Genomic DNA, 11142 nt, shown 5'->3' with positions numbered 1-11142 from the left:
CGCCCGCCAGGCTGGGGGACCTGGGCCTGGAGCAGTTCAGCGTGTCGGAGCTCTTCTCCAGCATCCTCGTCCCCGGCTTCTTCCTGCTTGCCTGCATCCTGCAGCTGCACTACTTTCACCGGCCTTTCATGCAGCTCACCGACCTGGAGCACGTGCCCCCACCCGGCGCCTGGCGGGCTCGCTGGGCTCACAGGTGCGGCCTATTTCCTGCGGGTGGACCCGAAAGGGCCGCACCTGGCCAGGATTTGGGGAGCCGAGGCCTTAGGCCTGGGGTCTTCTCACTCCGGTGGGGTTGGAGGGCAGGAGCACCTGGGTGAGGGTTGGGGGTGGACGGGGCGTCTTCCCGTGACTGCTCGGCAGGCAGGACGCGGTGAGCGAGGCCCCCCTGCTGCAGCAGCCAGAGGAGGAGCAGGAGGAGCTGCGCACGGATGGCCCCTGCCAGGCCACACAGGTCCCTGAAGGTGAGGGGGCCTGGCTCATCCGAGAGGCCCTGGGCCCCGTGACGCTGCGGCCTCCTCAATGAACCCCACTGTCACAGGTGCGGCCAGCAAGTGGGGCCTGGTGGCCGAGCGGCTGCTGGACCTGGCTGCCAGCTTCTCCATCGTCCTCACCCGTGTGCAGGTGTTTGTGCGCCGCCTGCTGGAACTGCACGTCTTCAAACTGGTGGCGCTGTACACTGTCTGGGTGGCCCTGAAGGAGGTGAGCCAGTGGCCCGGTCACTCCAAAGCTGCCTGTCTTCCTCTGAAGTGGGCCACTCCTGCTGGCTTGGCGCTGCCCCACCCGCCCACCGGCTGCCCCGTCCCGCAGGTGTCGGTGATGAACCTGCTGCTCGTGGTCCTGTGGGCCTTCGCCCTGCCCTACCCGCGCTTCCGGCCCATGGCTTCCTGCCTGTCCACCGTGTGGACCTGCATCATCATCGTGTGCAAGATGCTGTACCAGCTCAAGGTCGTTGACCCCCAGGACTACGCCAGCAACTGCACTGAGGTACGTGGCCTGGGCTGCCCCGCTCAGCCCCGCATCCTGGCGCGGCGCTTCCTCGTGGGATGTGGCCTGGTGCGGGACCCAGAGGCCCGCAGTGGAGGGGAGAGACAGGCCCAGAGGCAGCCCCTGCCTGAGCCCCTGTGCGCCCCTCCAGCCCGTGCCCCCATTTCCTGGGCACACTGTCCTTCCCTGCACCGCTCCAAGGCTGATAGGCCCTGTGCCCGTAACCTGCCCCACCTGCCAGGGCCTGGCCTGGAGTGGGTACTGATGCCTGGCCTTGCCCCCAGCCTCTGCCCAACAGCACCAACCTGCAGGCGGCGGAGATCCGCCAGTCGCTGCTGTACCGTGGCCCCGTGGACCCTGCCAACTGGTTCGGGGTGCGGAAGGGCTTCCCCAACCTGGGCTACATCCAGGTGAGTGGGGGCCGGGCAGCCAGTGTGGGTGGCTCCCCATGGCTCCCCGGTGACCCTGACCCTCTCTCCCAGAACCACCTGCAGATCCTCCTGCTGCTTGTGTTCGAGGCCATGGTGTACCGACGCCAGGAGCACTACCGCCGGCAGCACCAGCGCGCCCCGCTCCCTGCCCAGGCCGTGTGTGCCGACGGCACCCGCCAGCGGCTTGACCAGGACCTGCTCAGCTGCCTCAAGTACTTCATCTTCCCCCCAAGCCTCAGTTTCCCCATGTGTCCGGTGAGATGTGTCCGGCCCCCAGCGTGCTCAGGTGGAGGTGCACTGAGACCCCAGCCCTCAGCCCTCTGAGGTAGGGGCCCGGGGTGGCCAAGGAGGGGCCCTGCTCCAAGCCAGGCCGCCCCACAAGCCGCCACCTCTCCAGATCTGCTTCCTGATGGCTGTGAACGTGATCGGGAAGCCTCAGTTTCCCCATGTGTCCGGTGAGATGTGTCCGGCCCCCAGCGTGCTCAGGTGGAGGTGCACTGAGACCCCAGCCCTCAGCCCTCTGAGGTAGGGGCCCGGGGTGGCCAAGGAGGGGCCCTGCTCCAAGCCAGGCCGCCCCACAAGCCGCCACCTCTCCAGATCTGCTTCCTGATGGCTGTGAACGTGATCGGGCAGCGCATGAACTTCATGGTCATCCTGCACGGCTGCTGGCTGGTGGCCATCCTCACTCGCCGGCGCCGCGAGGCCATCGCCCGCCTCTGGCCTAACTACTGCCTCTTCCTCACACTCTTCCTGCTGTACCAATACCTGCTGTGCTTGGGCATGCCCCCTGCCCTGTGCGTCGGTGAGTGTGGGTGTCCGTGTGCGTGGCGTGTCCCTGAGTCCCAGTGTGCCGTGCGCCCACCACAGCGAATCCATCCCCTTGGCACCTAGACCCAAGAGCCCTCTGCTCCACGGCCCCCGCTGCCACAGCTGCAGTGCCTGGGCTGTGACCTTGCCTGCCAAGGTCTCCCTGTACCTAGGGATTTCTCCTTTTCCTGCTTGTCTGACACTTCTTCCTCAGAGACTGGCGTAAGACACGTCTTTGTGCTCTCCCTGCCCAGGAATCCCTGGGGCAGGGCTGCCAGCCTGGTGGCGCCATCCTGTGGCCCACACCTGGGGTCAGGCTCACCTGCCTGGCCCGCCTGTGCATCTGCACTGCGGACTGTGTGCCCTTTGCCTGTGGTGGGTGGTGTCCTGATCCTGTAGCACCCTGTCCCCATCCTGTGGCACATGGTGTGGCAGTAAGGACACGGGCAGGCCACTGCTGTGACTTCCAGTGTGGCCCTTGCTGTTTGTCATCCTGCTGTGACCTCCCTGTGTGGAAGGCTTTCATCTCCTGCCTGCCCCCTTGTAAAGGTTTTTTTTTTTTAGGCATGGTCTCCCTTTGTAGCTCAGGCTGGTCCTGAACTCACTGTGTAGCTCAGGCTGGCCTCAGACTTGCAGCAATCCTCCTGCCTCGGCCTCCCAAGTGCTGGGATCATAGGTGTGTGCCAGCACACCTGGCTCTGTAAAAGCCGATTGGTGGGGTCTGCTGGAGTCACAACCTTTCCCTCCCTTGCTCTTCCTCAGTTGTCAAGAGGTCACCCCAGGGGACCTCGACTGCCTGGCTGCTTCTCTGCCCACATCCTCTGGAGCTGGCCTGAGGCCCGGCACACAGGCTCGCTCCCTGTCGTGTGGCTCAGCACGCATGGAATCATGCCCACTGCGGCAGTGCCCTTGGGTCTAGGTGCCAAGGGGATGGATTTGTGGGGTGGAGGGCAGACAGAGGCCAAGCCCCACCCACAGACGCAGCCACGCAGGGCTGCCCAGGACCTCTGGAGTGGGTTTGGTGACACGCTGCCACCTTGCCCGGTTCCTCCCTTTCACACACCACCCCTTTCGCCTTGGCTTTTAACTTTCTGCACACATGCACCAAAGAACTGCAGAGGCGACACAGTTCTCCAGTGCCTCGTTCCCTTTCCTTGGTGCCAGCTTCTCAAAGACCCCAGGAACGATGCCCAGAGGTAAGGCCATAGTGGTGTGATGCCACTGGCCAGGGCAAGTTCACTCTGCTTCCAGGCTCCCGTGTCCTCCGTCCACGCCGTGTTCCACCCTCTCATCTTGGCCTCTCGCCGCTGGGTGGGCCCTTGGTCTTATCTTCTGCTCCTTGAGCAGAGCTGGCCCTGGTTAGTGTGTCACTCTGTGTGGGGCCATCCGTGTGTCTCCCATGTGCCAGGTCATAGTCTTGGGCACCAGTGCAGGTGTGGTGTCCCTTGTCCCATTGAGATCAGTGTCTTTTCATGGCTGGTGTCTTCATTTTCTCAGAGACAAAATACCCAACACCCAAAGTTAAAGGAGGAAAGGTTTATTTCAGCTCACAGTGTGTAGAGGTTTCAGTCTGTAATTGGCGGACCTCAAGGCAGGGTGGCACAGGGCAGAGGGGGAAAGAGCTCATGGGGGGCAGAAGGCAGCAAAGCAGCAAGGGTGACCACAGCTCTTCCTGTCCCTTGTGCCTTATCCAGGCTGCTTAGGGCGGGCAGCACTCACACCCTTAATCCTACTGCCCTTTGCCCCAGCATTGCACCATGAAGCAATCCCAGCATCACTCACTGTACATCCAGCCACTTCTGAGAAGTCCCGCCTGTGCTGCGTGAGGCTGTGGGGGCACTGAGACAGCCGTAACAGTGGCATCGACCTTCGTGGCTCCGTAGTGTCTGCTGGCTGCTTGATGTGTATTTTCCTCCCTCCGATTAATAACTCTTTACTGAGGAAGACACCTTAAACGCATGCAGGTGTCTCAGCCTCTGGTCCGAGCCTTCCCTGTCAGCAGCAGGCTTTCTCTGGGTGACTGTTTCCCGGTCCATGTTCCCTTGGCTGGCCTCTGCTGAGAGGCTGCGTCTCTCCTCCTCCCTGCTGCCTCAGCTGTCCCTACCTATGCAGACCCAGGATGCCCAGTTCCCCTGTGGGATCTGCTCCGGACTTTGTCCCTCACATCTCCTGTCTTCAGCCACTGGGACCTCTGCAGCCCGGCTGCATGCCCCGCCCACCTCTGTGCCCTGCAGTGGCCCCTCAGAGCCACAGCTCCTTTCATGGAGGCTGAGCTGAGCCTGGTGCTGGCACCCAGGTGCCCAGGAACCCGCTCCTGGTCCTCCTAGCAGGTGCCTCTGTCCTTGAAAGGATAAGCCATTTTCCAAAGCTGCTCTGTTACACACCCCTTTCTTCTGGTGCCTCTGTGAGCTGCATTTCCCAGGTTCTCTGAGCCCTGGCACCCGACCTTTAGCAGTGAGCTCTATTCTAGGAGCTTCCACAGAAGTGGAGTCTGCAGCCCGCCCTGTCCTTCCCGAACATGGCGCCACCCATGGCTCATGGTGCGGCTGCTGTGCCTCAGCCCACAGCTTCAGCAACCAGTAGCCCATTTTTTGTCTCTAGTTTTGCCTTTTCAAGAATGCATTATAGGGCTGGGGGTTTAGCTCAGTGGTTCCACTGCCTACCTTGTAAGCGCAAGGACCTGAGTTCAAAAATTAAAAAAACACAAGGGCTGGGGATTTAGCTCATTGGTTCTACTATCTACCTCGCAAGTGCAGGGACCCAAATTCCATCCCTGCTACCAAAAAAAAAAAAAAAGTATAGTTGTACAACTGATTTTTTTACTCAGCAAAGAGCTGGGCATGGAGGCACATGTCTGTGACCCCAGCACTCGGAGAGGCTGAGGCAGGAGGATCGATCACAAGTTTGAGCCCAACCAGGCTGCTCAGTGACTTAGTGATGCTGTCTCCAAGTTGAAGGTGGGTGGGGTGAACATGCCCAGTCCTGAGACTGTGGGCTGGATCACGGTGTGGGGTGCAGTGTTCATCTCAGGGATGCTGGTGCACCGATGGAGCCCCCATGCTTCCTGGTTGCCAAGGGTAACAAGGCTGTGACACACTCCCTGTTCAAGGCATCTGGGCTATTTCCAGATTTGGGTTCTTTTTTTTTTCCACTTCTTTTTGGCAGGGGCGGTATTGGGGACCGAACTTGGGATCTTGTGCTTGTGAGGCAGGTGGTGACACCACTGAGCTAAATCCCTGGCTCTTTTTTTAAAAAATAAATTTTATCCTATTTTTTCCCCTTAATCCCCCTCCCCTCCCAATGTACAAAAGCCTTGTTTCCCTATTTTCATTTTTTTTTCTTGTCCCTTTCTCCCTGCCTTGTTCTCTTGCAGCCCCCTCACACCAGGGATCAAACTCAAGTCCCTGCACTTGTGAGGCAGGTGACAGAACCACTGAGCTAAATCCCCACTCCCTGTCCCTGCCTTTGTTCTCCTTCCCATTTGAACACTTTTTCCATTTCCCAACGTCCATTATACATCTCAGTCCTTATTTTCACTTCCGGTTTCTCACACGGGGAAACAATGCAGTATCGTATACATCTGTGTTCCATTTATTTCACTTAAGAGTATGATCTCAAGGTCCATCCATTTAATTAGAAATGCCTGAAGCTCGCCTTTATGGCAGAGTAGTACTCCATTGTATTAAAAACCACGTCTTCTTTATCCACTTGTCAGTTGATAGGCATTTGGGCTGTTTCCAAGATTTAGCAAACTGCTACAGGGCCAGGGATTTAGCTCAGCGGCACAGCACCTGCCTGGCAAATGTGAGGTCCTGAATTCAATCCCCGCTACCAAACTGTGCTGTTAGAAACATGGATGTGTGTGTATCGCTGGGGTGCGATGCTTTTAATTCTTTCAGGAAGATACCAAGAGGTATAGCTGGGTCAAAAGGGACCTCTAGTTTTAGTTTCTTGAGAAATCTCCACACTGATTTCCACAGGGGTTGCACCAGTCTGCACTCCCACCGGCAGTGGAGCAGGGCTCCTTTTCCCCTCAGCCCCTCCAGCATTTGTTGTTGGCTGATTTCTTGGTAGCAAACATTCTTTCTGGAGTGAGGTGGAATCTCAGCGTTGTTGTTGTTTTTAAGAGTGCCTATTTTATTTTATTTATTTATTTATTTTATTTTTTTTGTGGTACTGGAGATTGAACTCAGGCCCTTGTGCTTGCAAGGCAGGCCGTGGAACCACTGAGCCAAATCCCTGGCCCTCAGCGTTGTTTTAATTTGCATTTCATAACTGACCAGTGATGTTGAATATTTTTTCATATATTTGTTTGCCATTTCTACTTCTTCATCTGAAAAATGTCTTTTCATTCCAGATGCCCATCTTTGGATTGGGTCTTTAAATGTGGGGAGGAAGCTGTTTTTTGTTTTTTTGTTTTTTAGCTCTTTATGTATTCTAGAAAGTAGTCCTTTGATGAATAGCTGGCTGAATTTTTCCCTTTGCTGTGCGCGGTCTCTTCTGTTGATGGCTTCTCTTGCCGTGCAAAAGCTTTTTATTAAGATGAGGTCCCAGCTGTTGATTCTCTGTAGTACCTTCCCACGCAGTCTGCGTGTTGTTACGAAGTCTGCCTAGTTCGCAGTCCTTGAGCAATTCTACCCATTCTATCTTCCAGCACATTTAGTGTTTCTGCTTTAATATTTAGATCTTTGATCCATTTCCATTTTAGGTTAGTGCGTGGTGAGAGATATGGCAAGTGGAAAGCCAGTTTTCTCAGCACCATTTATTAAAGGCACTGCCTTGGGCTGGGGATTTAGCTCAGTGGTGCTGCTGCCTGCCTCATAAGCACAAGGTCCCAAGTTCGATCCCTGGTACCAAAAAAAGAAAAAAAAAAAGGTGGGGTTGGGGGGGCTTTCTTCCAGTGAAGGTATTTGGCTTCTTTGTCAAAGATTTGGTAGCTGATGTCTGGAGTTGTTTCTGCATCCTCCAATCTGTTCCATTGATCCTCAGGTCTGTTCTTTTGCCAGTACCATGCTGTTTTCATCACCATAGCTCTTTTACATAACTTTAACCATGGCTCCTCCCAAATGTGTCGCCTCCTTGCTGGAAGCCCTCTGCACTCCTCTGGCCCGTTGCTGGGCTCCTCTTCTGCCTGCACCCGAGCGTGGTGCACATCTCCATTCAGAATCACATGTAGCTGGAATGTGCTGTGGTCTCTAGCGTGGAAGCCCTGGGGACTTGGTGCGAGTGTGTGATCTGGGGCTGCAGAGGGCAGGAGTTGGGAGCCATCCCCGTGGGCTCAGCTCAGGGGGAAATGAGGGCTCTGGGGCTGCTGCCTGGCAGACATGGCTGTCTTAGGCCCCAGCAGTCTGGCCATTCCTGACACAGCCCTGTCCCCGCAGACTACCCATGGCGCTGGAGCCAGGCCATCCCCATGAACTCTGCCCTCATCAAGTGGCTGTACCTGCCGGACTTCTTCCGGGTCCCCAACTCCACCAACCTCATCAGTGAGTGCTGCCCTGGGTGACACGTTCAGGACAAGGGGACACTTGTCCAAGCCTGCCAGGGCTGGGCTGCCTAGGTCTTACTGGCTTGGGTGGGGACTGGAGTGGACCACACAGGCACTTTGGATGGGTGCAGGGACGCACATCTGTCACACCTGGACATGCAGGTGGCCTGAGGCACCTGCATACTGCACCGTGTAGAGCACGTGTGCCCACCCACTCCTGGCCGCGTGTGCTCTTGGTCCAATACAGGGCAGTCCCAGTAGTTCGCCACCTGCCCTGTGTGTCCTGCAGGTGACTTCCTCCTGCTGCTCTGCGCCTCCCAGCAGTGGCAGGTGTTCTTGGCCGAGCACACCGAGGAGTGGCAGTGGATGGCCGGCATCAACACCGACTTCCTGGAGCCGCTGCGGGGCGAGCCCAACCCTGTGCCCAACTTCATCCATTGCAAGTGGGTCCCGCACCTCACCCCGGGAGCCTCTGCCAGGGTGACTGCACCCCAGTGACACCCCCCATGCCCGCCTGCTGCCCCGCAGGTCCTACCTGGATATGCTGAAGGTGGCTGTATTCCGCTACCTGTTCTGGCTGGTGCTGGTGGTGGTGTTTGTCACCGGCGCTACCCGCATCAGCGTCTTCGGGCTGGGCTACCTGCTGGCCTGCTTCTACCTGCTGCTGTTCGGCACAGTGCTGCTGCAGAAGGACACGCGGGCCCGCCTCGTGCTGTGGGACTGCCTCATCCTCTACAATGTCACGGTCATCATCTCCAAGAACATGCTCTCGGTGAGCTGCCTGCCCGCCCTCGGCCCCGCCCCACCCCGCAGCCCCTCTGACCTCTGTCCGCCCCCGCCCGCAGCTCCTGTCCTGCGTCTTCGTGGAGCAAATGCAGACCAGCTTCTGCTGGGTCATCCAGCTCTTCAGCCTCGTGTGCACAGTCAAGGGCTACTATGACCGTGAGTGGGCAAGGCTGGTGGTTGGGGCCCCTGGGGCCTGCCTTGCCTGACCTCTGGGGGTACTGTCCCGCAGCCAAAGCTATGATGACCAAGGACCAGGACTGCCGGCTGCCCGTGGAGGAGGCCGGCATCATCTGGGACAGCATCTGCTTCTTCTTTCTGCTGCTGCAGCGCCGTGTCTTCCTCAGCTACTACTTCCTGCACGTCAGCACTGACCTGCAGGCCACAGCCCTACAGGCCTCCAGGTCCGCCCCACCAGTGCTTGGCAAGAGGGCACTTCTGCTCTGTGCCCAGCCACCCTGTGGGAGTGCCAGCCCCGGGACCAGTGCTCGGGAGGGACACAGGCCCTGCCGGTGCTTCACCCCAGCTGTGGCCCTGGTGGCTCAAATATCCCAGCTGGAGGGTGGTGACACAGGTCTTCAAGGCCCCCGAAGCTCTGCTTTAGCGCCAAGGGCTACGGAGCAGGCGTTATCTAGTCAGGGCCTGGGTGGCAGATACCAAGGGGGAGGAGGAGCGGGCCGGCCGGGCCTGTGCAGCTGGAGCTGAACCCTGGCCCCCACCATTCCCCCAGGGGTTTTGCCCTGTACAACGCAGCCAGTCTCAAGAGCATCGAAGCCCACCGCAAGGCGGAGGAAAAATCCCTGGTGCAGCTGAAGAGACAGTAGGTGCCCTGGGCAGGGTACTAGCTCTGCTGTGCGTCAGCCTGGCACTGAGTCCCCTCCTGCCACCTGCAGGATGATGCGAATCCGCGCCAAGCAGGAGAAGCACAGGCAGAGTCGTGCCAGCCATGGCCACCCCGAGGCCCTGGGCCCTGGGGACCCTGAGGAGGAGCCAGGTGAGCGTGGATGAGCCCAGCATCCAGCACGTGTGCTGCAGGTGCCTGCCTGTACTGTGCCACGCGACTCCCTGCAGGGATCCACCCGTCGTGTGCCACATGACACTGTCCCCATTCCTGCCCGGCTGTGTGGGCTCTGTGGCTGTCCGTGTGCACATGTGGGCCCTTTCCCTGTCCCTCCAGGGCTGAGCCTGTGGCACCACGTGGCACCCTGTCACCACAGGGCTTTGTGTGTCTGCGTCTGTCTCTGTTGTGTGGCCTTGTTCCCCATCCCCTCCTCCAGCTCCTCACCGCGGCCTCACGCGCCCGCCCCTCCACAGGGCCCAGCAGCCCAGGGGGCTCCTCCCCGCCACAAAGACAGTGGTGGCGGCCCTGGCTGGACCATGCCACAGGTACCCTGCCTGGGCGCCCCTCACACCCTGCACCCCTGGCTCCTGAGGCCTTGTCCAGTCTGGTCTTGTGCTCCTCTGGCCTGTGTCCTGTGTGCATGCACTGCTGCCCCCAGTCTGCGGAGCCTTTTGCACATGGTCCCGTGGGAAGGAAAGGCCAGGCCATAAGGGTGGCAGGAGGCTGAGGGAGACCCCGAGGGTGTGAGGGGCTCAGTGGGAGCAGTTGGCTCACCCTAACCCTGTCTGCAGTCATCCACTCCGGGGACTACTTCCTGTTCGAGTCTGACAGTGAGGAGGAAGAGGAAGCTGTGCCTGAGGACTCCAGGCAGCCAGCACAGAGCGCCTTCCAGGTGAGGCCTGTGCGGCTCTGTGCCTTGGGTCAGGGCCTAGCACCCGGCTCCTGCACATCCACCCGGCCCCATTCCAACCTCAGGCACTTGGGAAATCAGGCTGTGGAGACTGGGGACCAGGGGTCACCTCTCCCTCTACCACCACTGCAAAGGTCCTGGCTGAGTGGCCCAGGCTCCATGCGTCTGCTGGACACACCGGTCTGGGGACCGGGAGGGCCTGCTTGTCTGTCTTCAGAGTCCTGGTGCTGAGTGAAAAGAACACACAGGTGGGATGCGTGCACTGTGTCCTCCTGGGGACCAGACCACGAAGTGGAGTCCCCAGCCAGGTGTAGTGCAGAACCGGCTGGCCCCAAGCTCACTTGGATCCCAAAGTGGGAAGGCCGGATCCTAAGCCCATTGCTTGGTCGGCAGATGGCTTACCAGGCGTGGGTGACAGATGCCCAGATGGTGCTGAGGCAGCGGCGGGAGCAGGCACAGGCGCGGGCACAGCAGGAGCAGGCACGACAGCTGCCCACCGGTAAGTTGTGCTCCGGGGAGCTGGGGGACTACAGGCCCACCCTGCCAGGAGATGCTGACCAGTGCCCTGTGCCCAGGAGGTGGCCCGAGCCAGGGAGTAGAGCCAGGCCCAGCTATGGAAGGTGAGGACGAGGGGGCAGGTGTGGGAGCCACCCCTCCAGGCCCTCCGTCCGCAGGCCACAGCCACATGATGCAGCGTGTGCTGAGCACCATGCAGTTCCTCTGGGTGCTGGGCCAGGCCTCAGTGGATGGGCTGACCAGCTGGCTGCTGGCCTTCACACGGCATCACCACAACATGAGTGACGTGCTGCGTGCAGAGCGCTACCTGCTCACGAGGGAGCTCCTGCGGGTGAGCCACCTGCAGCCCCGCCCCGCCCCGCCCCGCCCCAGACATACAGTG

At 59.3% G+C, this 11142-nt stretch overlaps 1 protein-coding gene across 1 annotated transcript in view; it reads left to right on the top strand.

Moving 5' to 3' along the window:
• The window catches only part of Piezo1 (piezo type mechanosensitive ion channel component 1), a 47164-nt gene that overhangs the window by 30373 nt on the left and 5649 nt on the right, over positions 1-11142 (top strand). Inside the window, 18 exon segments of the mRNA XM_033757920.1 lie at positions 11-193; positions 361-461; positions 539-699; positions 808-984; positions 1269-1394; positions 1467-1670; positions 1998-2217; positions 7604-7708; positions 8000-8153; positions 8239-8482; positions 8556-8652; positions 8726-8897; positions 9224-9313; positions 9387-9487; positions 9808-9879; positions 10126-10226; positions 10638-10743; positions 10820-11106. Coding sequence (XP_033613811.1) covers positions 11-193; positions 361-461; positions 539-699; positions 808-984; positions 1269-1394; positions 1467-1670; positions 1998-2217; positions 7604-7708; positions 8000-8153; positions 8239-8482; positions 8556-8652; positions 8726-8897; positions 9224-9313; positions 9387-9487; positions 9808-9879; positions 10126-10226; positions 10638-10743; positions 10820-11106 — 2701 coding nt within the window.

Source organism: Fukomys damarensis, unplaced genomic scaffold (assembly GCF_012274545.1).
Source record: "Fukomys damarensis isolate Sample0158 unplaced genomic scaffold, DMR_v1.0_HiC HiC_scaffold_32, whole genome shotgun sequence".
Taxonomy (NCBI): domain Eukaryota; kingdom Metazoa; phylum Chordata; class Mammalia; order Rodentia; family Bathyergidae; genus Fukomys; species Fukomys damarensis.
This window is presented reverse-complemented; position numbering and strand designations above follow the sequence as displayed.